The sequence below is a fragment of the Podarcis melisellensis genome (assembly GCF_964234715.1).
Source record: "Podarcis melisellensis genome assembly, chromosome: 8".
NCBI classification, from domain to species: domain Eukaryota; kingdom Metazoa; phylum Chordata; class Lepidosauria; order Squamata; family Lacertidae; genus Podarcis; species Podarcis melisellensis.
In genome coordinates, this window is record NC_138540.1 from 87,695,360 (window position 1) to 87,719,792 (window position 24,433).

Genomic DNA, 24,433 nt, shown 5'->3' on the forward strand with positions numbered 1-24,433 from the left:
CAGCATTTGTCAGGGGAAGATATCAAAACATTCCTAGAAACAAGAGATTCTGCAGATGTTCTATGAATGTCCCGGACACTATAGAGCATATTCTCTTTCATTGCCCATTGTACAGTACGCTCCGTCAACGCGTGCTGTCCCCTCTCTTGGGTGGTCTGGAACCCCAGCAAGGTGAATGTGTGGGACTCTACCTATCCGACGTTGACCAAAGGGTAACGGCGGGGGTAGCCGAGTTTTTGGTAGCAGTCCTCCAAGGAGCAGGTTAACAAAGAAAAACATTGATTCTATATGTATATATATATATATGTATGTAGCCAACTGCTGCCCTTTTACATATATTTCAAGGCCTTTATATGCTATTTTCTCTTCTATGGTTTTATTCGCATAATGCCTAATAAAGGTTTGATAAGTAGTAGACTACCACTGCTTTAAAAACCACCATCTTATTCATAGAATCATAGAATCACAGAGTTGGAAGAGACCACAAGGGCCATCGAGTCCAACCCCCTGCCAAGCAGGAAACACCATCAGAGCACTCCTGACATATGGTTGTCAAGCCTCTGCTTAAAGACCTCCAAAGAAGGAGACTCCACCACACTCCTTGGCAGCAAATTCCACTGTCAAACAGCTCTTACTGTCAGGAAGTTCTTCCTAATGTTTAGGTGGAATCTTCTTTCTTGTAGTTTGGATCCATTGCTCCGTGTCTGCTTCTCTGGAGCAGCAGAAAACAACCTTTCTCCCTCCTCTATGTGACATCCTTTTATATATTTGAACATGGCTATCATATCACCCCTTAACCTCCTCTTCTCCAGGCTAAACATGCCCAGCTCCCTTAGCCGTTCCTCATAAGGCATCATTTCCAGGCCTTTGAGCATTTTGGTTGCCCTCCTCTGGACACGTTCCAGTTTGTCAGTGTCCTCCTTGAACTGTGGTGCCCAGAACTGGACACAGTACTCCAGGTGAGGTCTGACCAGAGCAGAATACAGTGGCACTATTACTTCCCTTCATCTAGATGCTATACTCCTATTGATGCAGCCCAGAATTGCATTGGCTTTTTTAGCTGCCGAGTCACACTGTTGGCTCATGTCAAGTTTGTGGTCAACCAAGACTCCTAGATCCTTTTCACATGTACTGCTCTCAAGCCAGGTGTCACCCATCTTGTATTTGTGCCTCTCATTTTTTTTGCCCAAGTGCAATACTTTACATTTCTCCCTGTTAAAATTCATCTTGTTTGTTTTGGCCCAGTTCTCTAATCTGTCAAGGTCGTTTTGAAGTGTGATCCTGTCCTCTGGGGTGTTAGCCACCCCTCCCAGTTTGGGGTCATCTGCAAATTTGATCAGGATACACAGCGGGGGACCTCCCAGATGTGCCCCGCTTCTCTAAGAATATGACTCTCATCCTTGTCTTCAACAGGTCCTTAACCCTGAGTAGCCTCCAGCCAGACATGTGGGATGAGGAGGGCTTTGATATCAGCAGAAGGGGCTTGAGCCCCCGTACCTTAAAGGAACTGAATGCTCCCTTGGGTAAAGTCTCCCAATTCCAGCTACACCCCCCTCCAATGCCCAAGTCACCCACCTGATGTTGCCTGTACAGCAGAGGGAAGGTAAATGCACTTATCACACCTGCAGGAAGGAGAATAAAGGAAAATGAGAGTGAAAATCTGCTGCGCTGCTCTCTGCTTTTCTTAATAATATTAATGACCCTCCCTGCCCGTGGACTGTCTTGCCAGAGTGGTGCTTGCTCTAGTTATCTCCCGCTTGGACTACTGCAATGTGCTCTCCGTGGGGCTACCTTTGAAGGTGACCCAGAAACTACAACTAATCCAGAATGTGGCAGCTAGACTGGGGACTGGGAGCGGCCGCAGAGACCACATAACACCGGTCCTGAAAGACATACATTGGCTCCCAGTACATTTCCGGGCAAAATTCAAAGTGTTGGTGCTGACCTTGAAAGCCCTCAACGGCCTCAAAGGCCCAGTAGACCTGAACGATAATCTTGGTCATTTGATTGCTCTTTTTACCCATTGCTGTCTTTTTTATTTGTATATATTTTATTTGTATATATTGTGTGTTTTATGTTGCTATGGCCGTTGGCTAATGCGAATAAATTTTATCTTATCTTAATGTTACGTTCTTTCAAGTTACATCCCATGGCAACCCGGGAGTACCAGAAAGAGTTACTTCCGGGTTCGCTGCTCGTGCATGTGCAGAAGCACTAAATTGTGCTTCATGCATGCGCACAAGCGTCAAATTGCACCGCGCACCTGCGCAGATACGGAACTTCAGGTTGCGCTCTTTTCATGTTGCGAACGGGCCTCCGGAACAAATCCCGTTCGCAACCAGAGGTGGCACTGTATATATCTGGCAGGGCACCTGTGTCATAAATCCAACAGGTGGTGTTTGGTGACAAAGCTTCACCAGCTGAACCAGCGGCTCTTAAAGGCGCAGGAGACTTTTCTCCCTGACTTCTTCTGCCTTTTTTTTTTTTTTTAAATAATTTTTATTAAGGTTTTCCAAATTAAAACAAATAAAATCCAATTCATAAACTTTTTCCAATATCCAGGACTTCCCCTCCCCACCCCCTCTTGTGTTCCAAATCTTCCAAAAAAGCAATGATATTCAACAAATTCTTATTCCCAAAATACACTCATCATCAATAACTCAATTTATCCAAATTTCCATCCCCTAAGGTCGACCTATTCCCTTCCACGAGTTCCCCCCTTTCAGATATAATACAGATGAAAATAGAATAAAAACAAACAATAATTTTACAACCTTTGGATTCCAAATTTCCCTCCCCTCTTTCCCTGTTGCGTTCCCCCTATCCCTCCACTTCTAGTGTCTTCCTGATGAACCCGCCTTTCACTAAACCCACATCCCTCTGGTTCTTTACCGGTCTTCTTTTTTTTTTTTAAATGGCATATATTAAACTTCTGGCATTTTTAAAATTACAGATGTCCAATCATAGAAGGAGTCTATCAAAGGGGGCCCATTTCTTCTATCCAGATTTTTATATCCAGGAGTATAAACTCCAATTTTATATCCATAAGCTTGTCAAATCTGGATATCCCAAATGTTCCCACATTCTGTTCAGTTCTTGTTGTTTCCTTGTTCTTGTCAATCACTCTCCTCCTTTTTACTTCCCTGTTCCCTCACAGAAATGTTCTTTTTCCAAAGGCTTCTAGTGTCTCTACAGAGGCTTGTTATTCAGGAGCAAAACATTACATCATGTTCCTTTCATTTTTCAACAGATTAATCCATTGTTTCCAGTAAAGTGTAGGCCTCTGTAGACAAAATAATGTTCCATTTCTGCAGTTTCCCAGGAGATTAAAAGTTCTATCCAACTGTTCAAGTTTCCCGTCGAAAACACATGCAATGTCCCTCAGCTCCTCTAGGTGGATTACAATAACAAAGTTCCCTTCCAGATCACATCCGCCAGTCCAAATAACTTATAAATCCTTATTTGAAACAATTTATCTCCAATTTATAACAAATGTAACCGGCAAAGTCCTCATAACAAAGTCTCAGTTTCATTCTTCCGTTTTGACAGCTCTTTGACAGCTGTCAAAACCTCCGTTGTTCTTCTCCAGGCATTTTCACGAATCGCTCCAGGGATTCCGGGGGGGTTACTTTTTAATACAAATTCCACTTTTCTCCTCCAGCTCAATCTTATAAATTTCCCTCGCGAAGTTGCTAGTTCGGCAAGATAAGGTTCTTCTCGATCTTAGTTATCCAGTCCTTTGTTTTGGCTCTTCTACAATTCGGGGGGGGGCTGACTTCCTTTTTTCCACCTCCCCCGTTCGCTCCAAATTCTAAAAATTTATCCCTCTTTTTAGTCCATATTCCAATTACTCACGGGTTCTTCTTTTGGGTCCAAATTTTCAATAGAAGAAGTCAGCGCTCTCCGCCGGATGGCATGCGGCTGCGCTCGGCAGGGATAGCAGAGGACTCAAAGCACCACGCTCCTCCCCGGCACCCGATCCGTAGCCTTTAAAAAGGCTCCTTCACGAATCGAGAGGGCGCTGACGGTGCCAGCCGAGTCTCCATGTCCACGGCCTCCGTGGCCGTGGTTTTTAAGGGTCCCCGCATCGCCGGTGCGGTAGGACCCAGCCCCTGCCGAGCAGGCTCCCTCCGGAGTTCGGAGGGAGCCCGCCATTCGGCGATGGCGCCGACCCGGAAGTCCCTCCCTGACTTCTTCTGCCTAGTCCAAGGTGGCGCAGTGAATTTCGACTGAACCACTGAGACCGCCTGCAAGGCTGTTGTTCCTTGTTCCCCCAGTTGGTGGGCTCCTCTTCTCTCTGCCCCAGCCCTGAGATGTGTCGCTCCTTGCCCAGCCCACGGCCTTACCCAGTATCAGCAAAGTCAGCCCATTGAAGACAGCGCCCACGTAGGTGAGGATGTAGAACAGGAAAGCAAACTGAGAAGCAACGGGGGAGAAAAGAAAAGGGGTCAGGAGGTTATATTTTCTGAGAATCCTCCGGAAAAACAATCTCTCAAAGGACCTGTTGATGGCATTTTACCATCATACTGTTGAGAGTGTATTAACTTATGGTCTCTCTGTGTGGTTTGGGAGCTGCACGGCCAGGGGAAAAACAACGCTGTCCAGGGTTGTAAAGACTGCGGAGAGAATAACTGGGTGCACTCTTCCCACCTTGGATCAAATCTATGCTTCCAGGTGTCATAAGAAACCTGCAGAGATAGAGTAGGATAGTGCGCACCCCGGAAATGATCTCTTTCAGCTTCTGCCTTCTGGAAGAAGGTCCAGGGTTATAAAGACCAGGACTAGCTGCTTGAGAAACAGTTTCTACGCAAATGCAATTCTGGTTCTAAATGCAGCATAAGGAGTCTCTATAGTATATTGTATTTTAAAATGGGGTTTCAGAGATTTTAGGGGTTTTTGAATATTTTATGTAGATTTTCAATTTCATTGTTCCGTATGGGACAATGACAATAAAGATATCATATATTGTGTATATATATATTGTTAGGCTCAGAAGAAGTTCCGAGACCAGCTGGAGTATATTCTTGGGAGCCCCGCCCCCCCGGTCCTGCTGTGTCCCTGGAGAGATTGGAACCCGTTCCCCTCTCCAAACACACACACACACACACCCAGCATCTGCCACAGACGATGTAGTGTTTAGAGGGTCAGACTAGGAACTGGAAGAGCAGAGTTCGAATCCCCCCACTAGGCCACGAAGCTTGCTGGGTGACCTTGGGGGCCAGTAATTTGGCTTGCTCTCGTTCTGACCTACCCCACAGGGTTGTTGTGAGGATAAAATAGGGAGGAGTAGAACCATGGACACCCCCTTCAGCTCCCTGGATGAAAGGTATGATAATATTTATTGTCATTGTCCCATACAGAACACCGAAATTGAAAAATCTACATAAGATATTCAAAAACCAACAAGCCTGCTATCCCAGCTATCCCAACCTGGTTAGCCCCCTAAAAACTCTGATACCCCATTTTAAAATACAATATACTCCCATAGAGACTCCTTAGGTAAAGGGACCCCTGACCATTAGATCCAGTCGTGGCCGACTCTGGGGTTGCGGCGCTCATCTCGCTTTATTGGCCGAGGGAGCCGGCGTACAGCTTCTGGGTCATGTGGCCAGCATGACTAAACCGCTTCTGGCGAACCAGAGCAGCACACGGAAACGCCGTTTACCTTCTCGCCGGAGTGGTAACTATTTATCTCCTTGCACTCTGATGTCCTTTCGAACTGCTAGGTTGGCAGGAGCAGGGACTGAGCAACGGGAGCTCACTCCGTCGCGGGGATTCGAACTGCCGACCTTCTGATCGGCAAATCCTTACACTGCGTTTCAAACCAGGTGGGATGTAGATGGAACAACAGCGCGAAATATAAAATAAATATATGTGACACCCCTGGCTAATTGCACCTTCAGGCTGTGGACAACAACTGGTGGTGCTTGGAGCAAGTCTGTTGACATCAGCACACATGGCCATCTTAGGGTGTATTCATGTCAGTGGGTCTACTCTTGAGTTGGATTTAGTCGGATGTATCTCTCGGCCAACTGGGCCCTGCTCCGTGACAGCTGAGCGGAACCTCCACATCCAGGGGCAGTTGAGCCCGACTCCTCCTTACCTTAATGGACTCCACCAAGTCGTCCACCAGGAAGAGGCGCTGGAGGGACTTGGTGCCCGACGTGACGTAGAAGACGACCCGCTCCGTGAGGCGCTCCAGCTGCTCCTTCGACAGCCCCAAGTCGGCGTCCAGCTGGGCCCTGGCAAAGATGGGATAGGTGGGTGAGCAAACGCCAGGCGACCTCGTCAAAGGCAACCTTAAGAAGCACCCCTTGGCACATCCCCAGCTGCACAGCTCAAATTATGCTCCTCCAAAGTGGTATGGGAGCGGGTTGGGCTAGATGACCGCTGGGGGTCCCTTCCAAGTCTATGATCCTGTGGTATGCTTTTGCAGATGCTCTCCTGGAGAGAGGGGGATTTACTGGGAAGCAAGGTGCAGGGGGATTTTTGGGGTGCCATTCAAGGATGGAAGGCTGAGCCCCAGGCAGAAGGCGGTAAAGGTCCTGTGTGAGTGTCTGGAGGCGGTTGGAGGATGGATGGCAGCTAACAGATTGAGGTTGAATCCTGACAAGACAGAAGGACTGTTTGGGGGGGCAGGAGGCGGGCAGTTGTGGAAGACTCCCTGGTCCTGAATGGGACAACTGTGCCCCTGAAGGACCAGGTGCGCAGCCTGGGAGTCATTTTGGACTCACAGGTGTCCATGGAGGCGCAGGTCAATTCTGTATCCAGGGCAGCTGTCCACCAGCTCCATCTGGTATGCAGGCTGAGGCCCTACTTGCCTGCAGACAGTCTTGCCAGAGTGGTGAATGCTCTAGTTTTCTCCCACTTGGACTACTGCAATGCGCTCTACGTGGGGCTACCTTTGAAGGTGACCCGGAAACTACAACTAATCCAAAATGCGGCAGCTAGACTGGGGACTGGGAGCGGCCGCCGAGACTATATAATACCAGACTTGAAAGACCTACATTGGTTCCCAGTACATTTCCGAGCTCAATTCAAAGTGTTGGTGCTGACCTTTAAAGCACTAAATGGCCTCGGTCCAGTATACCCGAAGGAGCGTCTCCACCCCCATCGTTCTGCCCGGATACTGAATTCCAGCTCCGAGGGCCTTCTGGCGGTTCCCTCATTGCAAGAAGTGAGGTTACAGGGAACCAGGCAGAGGGCCTTCTCGGTGGTGGCGCCCGCCCTGTGGAACACCCTCCCACCAGATGTCAAAGAGAACAACTACCACACTTTTAGAAGACATCTGAAGGCAGCCCTGTTCAGGGAAGCTTAGGGAAGCATACCTAAGCCAGACCATTGCTCTGACGGTGGAAGGGACAGGATGGAGGGCAGGGAGGCTGACAGCAGGGGGCGCCAGAGCCAAGGACTGGTGGAACCAAGTATTTCTAGGTTGTGTATTTACAGCTTCTATGCCAAGCAGAGACATCACCTTGCTGACAAAAGTCCCTATAGTTAAAGCTATGGTTTTCCCAGTAGTGATGTATGGAAGTGAGAGCTGGACCACAAAGAAGGCTGATCGCCGAAGAATGGATGCATTTGAATTCTTGTGCTGGAGGAGATTCTTGAGAGTCCCATGGACTGCAAGAAGATCAAACCTCTCCATTCTGTAGGAAATCAGCCCTGAGTGCTCACTGGAAGGACAGATCCTGAAGCTGAGGCTCCAAGACTTTGGCCACCTCATGAGAAGAGAAGACTCCCTGGAAAAGACCCTGATGTTGGGAAAGATGGAGGGCCCAAGGAGAAGGGGACAGCAGAGGATGAGATGGTGGGACAGTGTTCTCGAAGAGACCAGCATGAGTTTGACCAAATTGTGGGAGGCAGTGGAAGACAGGAGGGCCTGGCGTGCTCTGGTCCAGGGGGTCACGAAGAGTCGGACACGACTAAACAACAACAATGGGGCTGGTGTGTGCTTTGTGGTTCACTCACTGGAAAGGGTTGTGTCCCTCCCCTCGGTGGATGGCGAGTAGTATTTTGCTGTAAACCCTGAGAGAGATGGTGACGCTGAGGGCCGCCAGGGAGACGTAGGAGGCCACGCTGATGATGCTGAAGTGCAGCAGGCACAGCAGGGCCACCATCAAGGCGGTGAAGACGAACGCCGACTTGCGGGTGTCGCGCCAGTAGACCAAGTCTGCCACTGCAAGCAAAAGAGAAAAACAGCTGCATGACGCTGCAGAGAGAGAGAAATAAAAACCGCCCATCTCGCTTGTCCTCATGACCAGTGCCGGATTTACGTATAAGCTAAGCAAGCTCTAGCTTAGGGCCCCACGCTCTTGGGGGTCCCCCCAAAAATGTAAAGGAGAAACAACAACTGGATGTACATTTCCAAAGTATAAGATAAGAAAACAAATAAATTAAAACCTACATACAGCAACCGTGTTTGGTGTTTTGTAGGGGAAGCAGGTGGCGCTGTGGGTTAAACCACAGAGCCTAGGGCTTGCCGATCAAAAGGTTGGCGGTTCATATCCCCGTGGCGGGGTGAGCTCCCGTTGCTCGGTCCCTGCTCCTGACAACCTAGCAGTTCGAAAGCACGTCAAAGTGCATGTAGATAAATAGGTACCACTCCGGCGGGAAGGTAAACGGCGTTTCCATGCGCTGCTCTGGTTCGACAGAAACGGCTTAGTCATGCTGGCCACATGACCCGGAAGCTGTACACCGGCTCCCACGGCCAGTAAAGTGAGATGAGCACCACAACCCCAGAGTCGGTCACGACTGGACCTAACGGTCAGGGGTCCCTTTACCTTTACCTTTACCTAGGCCCCTGTGATGTAAGTCATGGGCCCCGACTGCTAGCCTGCTCCCTAAAATATCGCTGGTTTGCTCCTTTCTATATATAGTGTGCCTACATTCTGCATGGACAACATGTGCAAATGGCTTGTGATACGTATAATGTTCATAAATCACCATTTGGCATATATTCAACATGAAAAACAGCAGCAATTTGTTGTTGACAAAGGACAGCTGGACATATAAAGGGCCCCACTACCTTCAGTAGCTTAGGGCCTCATCAAACCTAAATCCAGCCCTGCTTATGACACTAAATCCCTGCCACCCCAGGGAGAAAGCGAAGCAAGCAGCAGCAACTTCATTGTGCTGTAGAGAGAACCACCCGTGTCGCTAGACCTCATGAAGGTTCAGGGATTTGCAACATAGCAGGCAAGAGAAGGCACTAAAACAGGTGGGCAAACTTTTTCAGCAGGGGGCCGGTCCACTGTCCCTCAGACCATGTGGTGGGTTGGACTATGTTTTGAAAATTAATAACGAACGAATTCCTATGCCCCACAAATAACCCAGAGATGCATTTTAAATAAAAGGACACATTCTACTCATGTAAAAACACGCTGATTCCCAGACCGTCCATGGGCCAGATTTTGAAGGCGATTGGGCCGCATCTGGCCCCCAGGCCTTAGTTTGCCTACCCATGCACTAAAAGTTTCAGATGCACCAGGAGGGATTGAGCAACATCATCTCAGGTCTGAAATTTAACGCACTGGCTTTTTAACGCACTACAAAACTATTCTAGTCACTGCCTGCTTGGTTCCTTAAACTCGCCCTCGTGCCCCCTACCCGGCCCTCTAAAAAGCATTATTCAGAATAGCAGTTTGGAAGACCCGCTGATAAAAGCAATAACATAATCTGATTCAAAATAGTGGTAGACTGATTGCACATTTGTTCCAAATCCAATTGAATCTATTTGATTTGAGTAATTCCACAAAGCTGAGGAACTTGCAGCATGAATACTGTACGCCCAAAAATGGGAAGAAGGATAAGTTCCAACCCAGGAAAAGGAAGGTGGAGTATGCAGAACTGGCAAGACGAACAGGCAAGATTAGAGACCAAAACGACGAAAAGTTCCTTGAGGACTGGAGACTGAGTTTTTAAAGAACTAAAATAGGATGAAAACACGAGCAGGGTTCGAATTATGAGCAACTGCATTAATTAGTGAGATAAATAGGTTAAAATGAATGAATGGAATAGCATTTCCGAAGGGAAATAGGGCAAGCGTGGAAGGAGAGGGGGGGAAGTGAGTGGATAAAGTAAAGGTAAAGGTGAAGGGACCCCTGACCATTAGGTCCAGTTGTGACTGACTCTGGGGTTGTGGCGCTCATCTCGCTTTATTGGCCGAGGGAGCCGGCGTACAGCTTCCGGGTCATGTGGCCAGCATGAATAAGCCGCTTCTGGTGAACCAGAGCAGCACATGGAAACGCCGTTTACCTTTCTGCCAGAGCGGTGCCTATTTATCTACTTGCACTTTGACGTGCTTTCGAACTGCTAGGTTGGCAGGAGCAGGGACCGAGCAACGGGAGCTCACCCCGTCGTGGGGATTCGAACCGCCAACCTTCTGATTGGCAAGCCCTAGGCTCTGTGGCTTAACCCACAGCGCCACCTGTGTCCCGAGTGGATAAAGTAATTCACAGTAAAAACAAGAAAACCGAGGCACTTGATCCAGTGATAGCAGCTTTTCTTCTGTGACCGGGGAGGCAGAGCACAGCCATGGCGTCTAGGAGCCATCGACAGCCCTTTCCTCCTCTGTGAATTTGTCTAGTCCTCTTTGAAAGCCACCAAACTCGGTGGCCATCCCTGTGTCCTGCGGGAGAGATGCCCCGGCCTCTGTCCAGCTTTATACAACCAGCAGATTCTATATATAATTCTTTATTCATTTTTCTTTTTAATTCATTACATACATCTCAAATTATTAACGTTTACTATATATTCCTCCCTCCCTCCCCTCCAAGGCTCCCCCAACTTCCGCTTCTAATTTCTTTCTATTTTCACCCGCTTTGCTACCTCTCAACAGAAAAGGTTATTAATAACCTAAAAACATAAAAATAAAATTAAACACACCATCCTATTTCACTATCTTCTAAACATTTTCCGATGCTAATAATGTGGATGCTTATTTAAATCCTGCCATCAAGTCTATTGACTTATATTTGTTTCTGCAAATATAATATGAATGGTTCCCAGTCTTTTTCAAAGTCTCTGTTGCCTTTTTCTCTTCGTCTTTCTGTCGTTTTTACCAGTTCTGCATACTTCAGCAACTACTCTTGCCGTTCTTTAGTTGGTGTTTCTCCAGCCTCCCAATTCTGTGCTATCAACATTCTTGCTGCTATAGTGGCAGACATAAATAAATTCCTCATTTCTTTTGGTTTGTCTTGACCTAAAATACCTAATACAGTGGTGCCTCGCAAGACGAAATTAATTCGTTCCGCAAGTTTTTTCTTCTTGCGAGTTTTTCGTCTTGCGAAGCACGGTTTCCCATAGGAATGCATTGAAAAAAACGCTGTCCCCGGACCTGTTTTAAAGCAAGGGAAGGGGCAGCGGGGAGAATTGCTTCGCACCTTCCCCTCTGTCCCCGGAGATTGCGGGGCTGGCAACGGGGAGAAGCGATCTTCTCCCCGTTGCCGCCCCTTGCTTCAAAAGAGGTCCGGGGACAGCGAGGAAGACGCGCTACGCTTCCCCGCTACCCCCAGAGCTTGCGGGTCAAGCTTCGTTTTGCGAAGCAAGCCCATAGGGAAATGCGTCTTGCGAAGCGGCTAAGAAAACGAAAAACTGCTTCGTCTAGCGAGTGTTTCGTCTTCCGAGGCGTTCGTCTTGCGGGGTACCACTGTACAGAACCAGGAGGTTCTGTGGCCGCAGGAGATCCCGTGACGCAGAGGTGAGAGGTCTCTGATCTCCCCGGGCACTCACCCCCTGACTCAGGGTTAAGATGGGTCACGCTGGCTAAGGGGTGGAACTCAGCACTCCAGGAGAAGAAATCAATCCTCTTCTGACCGCCCCACCCACTCCAGTGTAACGGTCGCATCCTGCACTTAACTTTCGAAGGAGGGAGCTGCCAGCTGGAAGCTGCTCTTTTGGACCCGGGAGACCCTGCTTCCTCTCCCCAGAGGCTGCCGCTACACCCCAGCAATGGGGAAAGCACTCTGCACATGGTCAGGGGCACCCTTGCTTTCCTCCCTAATCATTGCCGTTGTTGCAGTTGGTTATATCCCAGACAAATGTGCTCACAGCACAGAAAGCTAAAAAAAACAATAAGGCTGAAAACTAATTTAATAGAATTAAAGCAACGTGTTGTGTGAAAATTCAGATCTGGAAAAAAAAACCACAACTTCTCAAAGGCCTGTTGGAATAAATAAAGCTGTTTTCCACCTGCCAGGGGAAGGACAGCAAAAAGGGAGCCAGCCTGCCGTCCCTAGGCAGGGAGTTCCAAAGTTGCCTGGGAGCTGCTACCACAAAGAAGGCCCTTTCCCGCATTGCCAGGAGCCCCCCGCCCCATGAAGAAGCCTGAGGCTTGGATTTGGACACGGATCTGAACTCAGGGCTCCAAAGCCCAACCAATCCTCACTATGGCTTTGCGATGGCCCTTCCTCCCTCTTCCGCCTGCCCTCCAAGCTCAAGGGGAGCTGGCCCTGCTACGGTTCCACCTGTCTCACATTTGTAAGCACTCGGGTCTTTTATTGCAGCAGAACCTACCCTTTGGAACTCCCTGCCAAGTGATATCTGGCAGGCAGCCTTCAGCACCCTCTTTCCGGCACCTGCTAAAAGAATCCTTGTTTGGATAACCCAGGTGCCTGAGAAGCCAGTGTGAGTTTTCTGTTAACTGTTATTTTAACGTTCCAAAAGAATTAGAATCATAGAATCATAGAGTTGGAAGAGACCACAAGGGCCATCGAGTCCAACCCCCTGCCAAGCAGGAAACACCATCAGAGCACTCCTGACATATGGTTGTCAAGCCTCTGCTTAAAGACCTCCAAAGAAGGAGACTCCACCACACTCCTTGGCAGCAAATCCCACTGTCGAACAGCTCTTACTGTCAGGAAGTTCTTCCTAATGTTTAGGTGGAATCTTCTTTCTTGTAGTTTGGATCCATTGCTCCGTGTCCGCTTCTCTGGAGCAGCAGAAAACAACCTTTCTCCCTCCTCTATGTGACATCCTTTTATATATTTGAACATGGCTATCATATCACCCCTTAACCTCCTCTTCTCCAGGCTAAACATGCCCAGCTCCCTTAGCCGTTCCTCATAAGGCATCGTTTCCAGGCCTTTGACCATTTGGGTTGCCCTCCTCTGGACACGTTCCAGTTTGTAAGTGTCCTTCTTGAACTGTGGTGCCCAGAACTGGACACAGTACTCCAGGTGAGGTCTGACCAGAGCAGAATACAGTGGCACTATTACTTCCCTTGATCTAGATGCTATACTTTTGTTGCCGTTCATTCTTCTGGCCGATCCTTTCATTGCATTGTCTTCTCTGCAAACTGCTCTGAGGGTTGCTTTCGTTTCACAATCCGGCTGTGTGTACGTTTGGTGGAATAAATCCATAAATAAGGGGAGGCCACGCCCTTCTGGCAGGATGAATCGGGGAGCCCGTGCTGGGCTGAAAGGTTTGGGTGAGTTTGCAAGCCTGCAGGTAGGCAGCTGCTGCCAGTCTGAGCAGGCAACGCTGGACCCAAGGCTCCTCTAGCATCAAGCATCTTCCTGTATGTGCTCAGGTATGGATTTGGGAACAAAGGAAAGATCAGGTTATCTGTCTTTTCCATCCAGCTTAGCCTTGTCTACTCTGACTGACAGCTGCTCTCCAGGGTCTTGACCAGAGGGTTAAACCACTCGCTATCTATTCTCCTTTAGAATAAATAATAATAAATTTTATTTATACCCCGCCCTCCCTGGCCAGAGCCAGGCTCAGGGCAGCTAATGCCAATAAAATCTCAGTAAAAACATAATAGGGGGGAAAGGGAAGAAAAGGAAAAACAACCCAATTTAAAATACAGGTCAAAATGCAATTTAAAATGCAGCCTCATTTTAAAACAGCTGATAAATCAAGCCTCGCCCAACCCCGTGCCCTCCAGACTACAACTCCCAGGTATAGAATTGGGAGGTTCTTTTTCAAAAATCCTTTCCCTTTAGTTCTCTTTTAAAGAAAATGAAAAAACCAACAACTCATGCATATATAAAGGGGTAACCAGTCAACCAAGCGTTGTAAGCCCTGCCAGTTTAATTAACTGGTGGTGTTTGAAGCAGCAAGGATTGGAATATATATGTTTACATGTTACACATTGTCTGTTATGTGTGTTGTCTGTTAAGTGTATGCGAGTCTCTTCCTTCTGTCTCTGTCATTTTAGAAATGTTTAAGGGGTTTGTGTTTAAAATTGGCCACAACATCCACAGACTGCCTTTCTTCAGTGTGCATAGTTTAAAAATGCAAGCTTGCTTCAAATTTTAGTTAAAAGAAACCATGTTGGACCTGATCAACGTAAACATGGCATGTTTTAACACTGGGAGCTGCCCAGAGTGGCTGGGGAAAGTCAGCCCGATAGGCAGGGTATAAATAATAAATAATAATAATTATTATTATTATTATTATTATTATTATTATTATTATTATTATTGAGATGGGAGTTGTAGTTTGGGACACCCGGAGGGCGCAGGGTTGGGGAAGGGAATCCTTGCGGTTGGCCCCAGCGATCCCGGAGGACGGCGGAGGAGGATGGAAAAAGAACCCAAATGCCTGCAGCTGTCAGAAACATCACACACACACACACCCTCCCTGCTCAAACCCTATAACTGACAGCCCCAAATGCCAGGCAGGCAACTCAGCGAGGAAGGAGAGGCTGCAACAGGAGGGGGGGGGGTCGGAAAAAGGCAGGCCCCAACTGCACGGATTTGGGGGGGGGTCCCACCTACCTACCCACCCACCTCCTATGGCGCCCGCATCACACCCCAAAATGTTGCCTCCCCTGATCTCAACACCCCCCCCATGCCATACAGGATGCCCCTGCCCGTCCAAACAGCCGCACACAGCTTCAAAGGATTGGGTCCATCTCCCTCCCGGATCTTCCCTCCTCCCGTGTCGAGGTAGCCCAATTGCAGACCCTCGGTTGACACAGACCCCCCCCCCACTTTCTCCCTGGCAAGAAATCCCCCTTTTCAGAGGTCCTTCCACCCATCTTTTAAAATCCACCCAGCTCTGAGCCCCATTGGGGGGTATAGATATATTTTTAAGTGTGTGTGTTTTTTTGGGGGGGGTGTTTCCTACCTCTGTTAGCCATGGCGAGCCCCTTTTTCTCGCAGATCCAAGACTCGTCGCGGCTCTGCGGGAACCTCTCACGAGCGTCTGGCTGGAGGAGGGGCGCCCAGTCCTGGGAGGGGGGTGTGGGGGCAGAGGAGGGGGGGCTATTTATAGCTGACGAATCCCAGCTGCCATTGACCGTCACAGAATCTCCTGCCTTGGCTCGCTTAGAGCGGGTTCGGATCACCCGGAGGTGGGGGCGGGGAGGCCAAAGGGAAGGAGGCGAGCACCCAAATTCAGGGGTGGCGGCTGGGAGATGGTCATTTTGGGGTGTTGCAGGAATTTATGTATAGGTTGGGGGGGTTTCCCCTCCAGTAGATATCATGCACATGCAGCCCACTACCAAGATCAGCCCAATCGCTTTTGTGACTTGTCCCCACAAAACACTTCATCGCAGTTTCTTCCTGTCTATTCCAAGGGCCTCTGCTGCACGATACCAAATGTAAGAATTCAATGATAAATGCATCTCTGTACTGGCTCACTGGGAAAACTTCAGAAATTCATATAGACCTGTGAGCTCAGCTCCTCAGCAGCCCCTCTGCCTGAGTGATAATCCCTGGCCTCCTGATACCTGAGTGCCAGACAGGTAGCCAGTCCAGAAAGAACAAACCCAGATGAAGACAAAAGGGTGTGATGAACTTGGCTGGGAAACAGAAAAATGTAAATATCTCTTTTGTTACACTTGATGGGTGTTTGGTGGAGGGCAAGGAGAAGGGTCCAGGATGCTCAGATTACTGCCGCCAGACCTCCCCTTTCATGATGTATGAGTGATGTAGTTTGGGAGGTGTAACATGGGGATTCAGCAGCTAATAAAAGTTTGGGGGCTCTTTTGTTTGGGGCTTCCATCTTGTTCCACCTGGTGGCAGGTGGGAGTCCTGTGGCGACAGTCTTCAATCAAGACCAAGCCTACTGGCTGCTGTTTTGCTCTGGTATTCCTGGCTGGTGTCCTTGTTTTTTGTCCAAGGGAGTCCTCAGATTTCTCCGTTAACCGGGGGGGGGGGGGCAATCCTGGCTTCCATCTGCAGCCAAACATGGGGTGAGTTTTCCCTCTCTCCTGAAACATCCAATGAAGCTGTATGTTGGAAGGTTCAGGGCAGATTTTTAAAAAGTTCTTCTTCATGCAGCGCAGATTAGACTGTGGAACTCCCTGCCACTTGGAGGTTAGGGATGTCCACCAACCTGGATGGCTTTAAAAGAGGACTGGCCAAATTTGGGGAGGCAGCAATGCTTCTGAATGTCAGTTTCTGGGAACTGCAGGGCGAGAGAGGGCTCTTGTGTTCGAATCATGCTTGGGAGTTTTCCACCGGGGCATCTGGAGGACAAAGATGCTGGACTGGGTGGGCCCTTGACCTGACCCAGCAACCAGGATTTTCTTACGTTCTGATGGAACCTCCAGCTCCAGAGGCAGTCTACCCAGAATCTTAGGTTTTGTGAAAACAGTAAAACAGGTTGCTGGACTCGATGGGACATTTCTTGACCCAGACCAAGCTCCTCTTAAACAGCTGCTTTCCTGCAACACACTTTTAACGCACGATGTCAGAGGAATTAGAGACCCGGAAACTACAACTAATCCAGAATGCGGCAGCTAGACTGGGAGCAGCTGCCGAGACTACATAACACCGGTCTTGAAAGACCTACATTGGCTCCCAGTATGTTTCCGAGCACAATTCAAAGTGTTGGTGCTGACCTTGAAAGCCCTAAACGGCCTCAAAGGCCCAGTATACCTGAAGGAGCGTCTCCACCCCCATCGTTCAGCCTGGACACTGAGGTCCAGCTCCAAGGGCCTTCTGGTGGTTCCCTCGCTGCGAGAAGCCAAGTTACAGGGAACCAGGCAGAGGGCCTTCTTGGTGGTGGCACCTGCCCTGTGGAACACCCTCCCATCAGATGTCAAAAAGAACAACTACCAGACTTTTAGAAGACATCTGAAGGCAGCCCTGTTTAGGGAAGCTTTTAATGTTTAACAGACCACTGTATTTTAGTACTTTGTTGGAAGCCGCCCAGGGTGGCTGGGGAAACTCAGCCAGATGGGTGGGGTATAAATAATAATAATAATAATAATAATAATAATAATAATAATAATAATAATTATTATTATTATTATTATTATTATTATTATTATTATTATTATTATCATGCCAACAAAGGTCCGTATAGTTCAAGCTATGGTTTTCCCATTAGTGATGTATGGAAGCGAGAGCTGGACCATAAAGAAGGCTGATCGCTGAAGAATGGATGCTTTTGAATTCTGGTGCTGGAGGAGACTCATGAGAGTCCCATGGACTGCAAGAAGATCAAACCTCTCCATTCTGAAGGAAATCAGCCCTGAGTGCTCACTGGAAGGACAGATCCTGAAGCTGAGGCTCCAAGACTTTGGCCACCTCATGAGAAGAGAAGACTCCCTGGAAAAGACCCTGATGCTGGGAAAGATGGAGGGCCCAAGGAGAAGGGGACGACAGAGGACGAGATGGTGGGACAGTGTTCTCGAAGCTACCAGCATGAGTTTGACCAAACTGCGGGAGGCAGTGGAAGACAGGAGTGCCAGGCGTGCTCTGGTCCAGGGGGTCACAAAGAGGAGGACACGACTAAATGACTAAACAACAACAACTATTATTATTATTATTACTACTACTACTACTACTACTACTACTTCCGGGTTAAACACAAAACTGGGCTTTTGTGCCCCCAAATAGACTCTGGGTGTGCACACATCACCAGGAGATTATATTCTCTCCGCAATGCTTCAGTTCCTCATTAATGTTGCTTTGTGCAGCTCTGTTTAAAGGGACTGGGAGCTGGGAGACAGGAACTGGGAGCCAACGCCAGCCTTGCAGAGCAGGCTGCGTGTGTGAGAGAGGAAAACAAAGAGCGTTCCTTCTCAGGTGCTCTGCTCGGCCGCAGAGTCAGCTGCCGTCCGAGGGGGGTGGTGAAGGGGGAGAGAGGAATATTTGGGAGTCACACGCAGGAGACCCTCCTGGCTTCAATTCCTGCTCCGCTCAGCACAGAAGCTATTTTTACTCGCTGACTTGACTCGGCTACCATCCCGGTCCGGGCAAGTTGCCAGGGGGGGTGAGTAGGGATGTTTTCTGGGCAAAGAAGGCCTTACTAGGCCAACGCCATGAAAGCTCAGGCATGGCGGGGGGGGGAGGGGAGATGCTAGAAAGCCATAGATGCCCCCTCCCCCCTAATATCCTTTTATATATATATAAAAAAAAGCTTTTTATTGATTTTTCATTTAATATCTCCCCACTAATATCCATGGGCGGCAGCTCACGAGTTGCAGAATAAGGCCTCTAGCTAAGCAGACAACTTGGAGGTTTCCCTTCCTTTCATTTTAATATGCAAGTTTGTAGTCCTCATGGAGGCAGCCAGTAAAAAAAAAAAAGCAACACCCTGCAAAAAGCTATTAAGGAACGGCACCTCATCATTCTCCGTTCGCATTCACAGCATACAGGGCTGCGCTACAGTCACAGTTTTCCCGTCTCCTAAAGAATTCTGGGAGTTATAGTTTGGGGCGCCGAACGTTCTTTGGCAGCGCCCCTTACCCCCCTCGCAGCGCTACCATTCCCAGAGCTCCCTGGGGAGAGGAGCCGACTGTTTTTGCCGCTCTGGGAATTGTAGCGCAGCCTACGCCTTGTCTGAACCAGCCGCCTGCGGGTCGCTCACCTACGGGGCATTTTTCCAGAGTGTTCCCTGATTGGTCCGCCTCTGCTTGACGCTGCTCTGAGATGGGCTCCCGGTCTTCTTCCTCCTCCTCCTCCTCTTCCTCCCTCTGCTCCACCTCTTCGTCCCACAACGGGTGCTGGCAGAACTCGGATGAGGTCAGTGATGGGTGCTGGATGGTGTCAGCACCGCAGGGGGCGCCCGGTTCCGGGTGGGGCGCTAAGGCGTCGGGTGGCGGCATGTCCTCCAGGGAAGTTTCTGGGGGGAAGTGGACAGCACCAGAAGGGTCACAACACTTTTTATTCCTCTTAGAATTGTAGAATTCCCAAATGACAGACCTGATAAGAAACCACTCAGGCGATAAGTTAAAAAAAGGATGGGACCGCTTCCAAAACTACCTGATAAAATGTGACTCCCAAAACAATACTTCGTTTTGCCCAGATTAATTTCACAGTTCTATGGGAGAAATTGGTGTTAACCAGGGGTCAGCAAACTTTTTCAGCGGGGGGCCGGTCCACTGTCCCTCAGACCTTGTGGGGGGCCGGACTATATTTTGGGTGAAAAAATGAACAAATTCCTATGCCCCACAAATAACCCAGAGATGCATTTTGAATAAAAGGACACATTCTACTCATGTAAAATCACGCTGATTCCCAGAATGTCTGTGGGCCGGATTGAGAAGGCTATTGGGCCTGATCCGGCCCCTGGGCCTTAGTTTGGCTACCCATGATGTTAACAAATGAATATAGAATATTCACTACTTAAGGAAAATATTAAAACCACAAAGAGATAGAAGGAAGTTAACCAAAATAGAAGGGATTCAAACCAGTTTTCTGGAAAAGAAAGAAAGAAAGAAAGAAAGAAAGAAAGAAAGAAAGAAAGAAAGAAAGAAAGAAAGAAAGAAAGAATACAAACGTAATCTCTTTCTGGGAACTTGGCGTATAGAATAATCAAATCACTGTTAGTATCCTTTGAATAATTTGGTGTATTTGATCAATTCACCCCCGCCGTGCCTTTCTCTTTCTTCTTTTTATATTCCTTTTATATCTTTATTTTTCTTTGTTTTGTATTTTTTCTTTTTAGTTTGAATATTGGGATGTTATGTTTAATATATGCTTTCTTTGTAAATTTTTAAAATGCAATAGAATCGTAGAATTCTATTTTCTATTCCACGCCCCAGCCATCCAGGAATTACATGGTATGGATGAATTGATCTGGAATCAATACCTTGCCTCCTAGTTGTTTATAATATCACACTTTTACACAGATAGAGATAGATATGCTACAAATCTCTGTAACGTTTCTATGGTTGAGATCTGTATATGGGGCAAATCTTCGTTCTCAGTGCCTCAGATTTGGTGGTTAACACATTTATACAAACCATTGGTCACCTGCAATTTATCTCTCTATCTCTTTAATAGGAATACTCACAAATAAAATATCAGAGCAGTTTGCAACAGCTGCACGTAAAAACCAGTAGGTATCCAAACAAACCCCTGTGTTGCAAAAGAGAACGTCAACAATGTTTAGGCAACATGATGACCGTATATATATATATACGTAATAGACAATCTTTATATAATTCCTTCAAACAATAACAAGTTCAAAATGAAATCTCAGACTCAAAGTCTCTGAAAGTCTTTAAACGAAGAGGGGTACCAAATCTTTGTACGATGAAAGACAAGCTGTGAAGCTTTGTGTATTCAGCAAATATAATGTCCAGCACTGAACAGAGATTCCAGATATTGACTGCTGTTTCACAAGAGCACTGCTCCACAGCATTTGATATTTTCGTTCACATATATTCATTCAAAATAAGATGGGTTTATGAAACAATTAGGGATGCAGGTGGCGCTGTGCGTTAAACCACAGAGCCTAGGGCTTGCCGATCAGAAGGTCGGTGGTTCGAATCCCCGCGACGGGGTGAGCTCCTGTTGCTCGGTCCCTGCTCCTGCCAACCTAGCAGTTCAAAAGCGTACCAGTGCAAATAGATAAATAGGTACCACTCCGGCGGGAAGGTAAACGGAGTTTCCGTGCCCTGCTCTGGTTCGCCAGAAGCGGTTTAGTCATGCTGGCCACATGACCTGGAAGCTGGACGCTGGCTCCCTCGGCCAGTGAAGCGAGATGAGCGCCGCAACCCCAGAGTCGGTCACGACTGGACCTAATGGTCAGGGGTCCCTTTACCTTTACAGTGCTACCTCGGGTTAAGTACTTAATATGTTCCGGAGGTCCGTTCTTAACCTGAAACTATTCTTAACCTGAAGCACCACTTTAGCTAAAGGGGCCTCCTGCTGCTGCCGCGCCGCCAGAGCACAATTTCTGTTCTCATCCTGAAGCAAAGTTATGAACCCGAGGTACTATTTCTGGGTTAGCGGAGTCTGTAACCTGAAGCGTATGTAACCTGAGGTACCACTGTACCTTTATGAAACAATTCCATATTCTCCCACCACGCTGACGAAGATCTACGAAACAGCTTATCTTTCATCGTACAAATTAGAAGGAATTCTATAAGGACTGCCTAAACATGCGTAAACATTGCACGTAAAAACCATACGGTAAAGGCCATGCTTAAAAGGGTTTTTAAAAAAACAATTACAGATAGGTAGCCGTGTTGGTCTGCCATAGTCAAAACAAAACAAAAAATCCTTCCAGTAGCACCTTAAAGACCAACTAAGTTAGTTCTTGGTATGAGCTTTCGTGTGCATGCACACTTCTTCAGATACCTTGAAACAGAAGTCACCAGACCCTTCTATATAGTGAGAAGGTGGGGAGGGGTATTACTCAGAAGGGTGGTGGGAATGGGTGATTGGCAGATAGCTGTGATGAGCCTGTTGACGACTCTTAACGACTGCAATAGGTCTTACAGGAAAAAGCAAGGGGTGAGAAGGTGAAAAATGGCTTTGTCATGTATAATGAGATAAGAATCCAATGTCTTTGTTCAGACCAGGTCTCTCCATGGTTTTAAGTTTGGTGATAAGTTGCAATTCAGCAGCTTCTCTTTCCAGTCTATTTCTGAAATTCCTTTGTAGTAAAACTGCTACTTTGAGATCTTGTATAGAATGTCCTGAGAGATTGAAGTGTTCTCCTACTGGTTTCTCTGTCTTGTGATTCCTGATGTCCGATTTATTTCCGTTTATTCTTTGGCGTAAGGTCAGACAGGACATTCTATACAAGATCTCAAAGTAGCAGTTTTACTACAAAGGAATTTCAGAAATAGACTGGAAAGAGAAGCTGCTGAATTGCAACTTATCACCAAACTTAAAACCATGGAGAGACCTGGTCTGAACAAAGACATTGGATTCTTATCTCATTATACATGACAAAGCCACTTTTCACCTTCTTACCCCTTGCTTTTTCCTGTAAGACCTATTGCAGTCGTTAAGAGTCGTCAACAGGCTCATCACAGCTATCTGCCAATCACGCATTCCCACCACCCTTCTGAGTAATACCCCTCCCCACCTTCTCACTATATAGAAGGGTCTGGAAACTTCTGTTTCAGTGTATCTGAAGAAGTGTGCATGCACACGAAAGCTCATACCAAGAACTAATTTAGTTGGTCTTTAAGGTGCTACTGGAAGGAATTTTTTTTGTTTTAAAAAACCAACATTGTTTTTAAAGACACCAGAGGCGTTTTCTTCCCCTGGGCAAAGAAGCAAAGGCGAGAGTCATGTTTCGTGATCACAATTCCGTCCCACGGTATCCCCTCGCGCTTCCCCTGGGGTGCCCATTTCTGGGTACCCCTCCCCGTACCTGAGGACGACTCGCTGCTTCTGCTGCTGCTGCTGCTCTGGTCCCCCACCAGTGCCTGCGCCAGGGGGCTGTGCCTCTGAGACCCTGGCGCCCCCTCTCCTTCCCCTCGGTCTGCTTCCTCCATGGAGCCTGCATGGGCTTCCCATCCGAAGAAAGGGTCCAGTCCTTGGCCGTCAACCGGAGGGGGCGCCCCCTCTCCCTCGGGGGACGGGCAGAGGCTGGGGATATTCTCCAAACTGTCCCCCAGCGCCGGCACAAAGGTCTCGCAGGTGTCCGTACGCGGCAGCGGGGCCCGCGCCCGGCGGGTCTGGGAGTCGCGCCTGCCCCGGGGGGCGTGCTCCCCCAGCGTCGGGCTGCTGTTGAGGGGCCCCGCGATGGTGATGTAGGAAAAAGTCAGCTCCCGGGGGGTCCCCCACTCCAGAGACACCTCCTCGTCTTCCTCGTCCTCCGAGAACTCCCTCGCCGTCTGCAGCTCAGGGAAGTCGGATTCATCGTTGCCACCTGGGGAGGGAAAAACGTCACGGGTGTCCCTTGCAGGTACAAGATAACCTCCATCTGGATGCAATTGCCCCCCCCATCACTTCTCTTCCCCCCATTACTTCTCTTCCCTCTGTGTTGGTGGTCACAGTGTGTGTGTGTGTGTGTGTGTGTGTGTGTGTGTGTTTTGTCTCCGAAAAAATTTACACATCACTTGGGAAGATAGGTGAACAAATGCCAGTGTACTGGAAGAAGCAAAGATCACCAGTGTCGAAGCAATGATTCTTCAACATCAACTTCGTTGGACTGGTCATGTTGTGCAGATGCCTGATGATCGTCTTCCAAGGCAACTACTCTATTCTGAACTTTAAAATGGGAAGCGCAATGCTGGTGGTCAACAAAAGAGGTTCAAAGACTGTCTCAAGGCAAATCTAAAAAAAGTAGTATAAACACTGACAACTGGGAAACACTGGCCTGTGAGCGCTCCAGTTGGAGAACAGCCTTGACCAAAGGCTTTGAAGACACTCGAACTCAGGACAAAAGGGGGAAAGGCGCTAAGAGGAAGGCACGCTTGGCAAATCCTCCCCGTGATCAACTCCCACCCGGAAACCAATGTCCCCACTGTGGAAGGAGGTGTGGATCCGGAATTGGCCTCCACAGTCACTTATGGACTCATTGTTAAAGCCATGTTTTTTTTGTTTGTGTGTGTGTGTGTGTTTATAATTTATTTTTACTGACTTTTTTAATAATACAAAAAGAAAAAAGAAAATACATCCTGCAAATACAACAATACACAAAAATAAATTACTATTTACACAAACATAAATCCTTCCCACCCCCTTTACATCCCCACCACCACACTCCTCAACTTTCCTCCACCACACCACAACTTCCTTATCTTTTAAATTCGATACTATCATTGCACTCTTTGGGTTTTGATCATCTAGTCCAAGGCAGGAATATGCACCAAACGGGGATCAAACCTGCAACCTTGGCCTTATCAGCACCGCGCTCTAACGAATTGAGCTCTAATACTTCATTATCTCTTTGCAGCTGCACTTTGCCCTTTTGTCCTTGCAGCCTGTGACACTTTATGATTTACATATTGCACCGTTTGTTTTCTTCCTCTAAGAAACCTGGGACCCTCTCAACCAGGGTCTTAACCAGGGTTTCCGAGCTCACAGTCTTGGCATAGCTGTCAACTTTCCCCCTTTTTTAAAGGAAATCCCCTTATTCCGAATAGGATTCCTCTCAAGAAAGGGGAAAAGTTGGCAGCTATGAGTCTTGGGCAGCTGTGCAAAATGTCCCGGGGTTACTCACCATCTGTGGAGTCAGGTGTGGTAGAAGCGGTAGACGGAGACTCTTCTGCAAGAGACAGAAGGAAGACCTTAGAACCCAGAGCCACTAACACACACACACACACACACACACACACACT

At 48.0% G+C, this 24,433-nt stretch overlaps 1 protein-coding gene across 1 annotated transcript in view; it reads right to left on the reverse strand.

Moving 5' to 3' along the window:
• Positions 1 to 24,433, reverse strand: part of RTN2 (reticulon 2) — a 40,427-nt gene that overhangs the window by 6,109 nt on the left and 9,885 nt on the right. The window contains exons 2-8 of the mRNA XM_081922222.1: positions 24,316 to 24,360; positions 22,519 to 23,019; positions 18,772 to 19,026; positions 7,972 to 8,179; positions 6,104 to 6,242; positions 4,347 to 4,416; positions 1,576 to 1,622 (exon numbers count right to left, since the gene is read on the reverse strand). Of these exons, the coding sequence (XP_081778348.1) occupies positions 1,576 to 1,622; positions 4,347 to 4,416; positions 6,104 to 6,242; positions 7,972 to 8,179; positions 18,772 to 19,026; positions 22,519 to 23,019; positions 24,316 to 24,360 (1,265 nt within the window). The remainder of the gene's footprint in view (positions 1 to 1,575; positions 1,623 to 4,346; positions 4,417 to 6,103; positions 6,243 to 7,971; positions 8,180 to 18,771; positions 19,027 to 22,518; positions 23,020 to 24,315; positions 24,361 to 24,433) is intronic.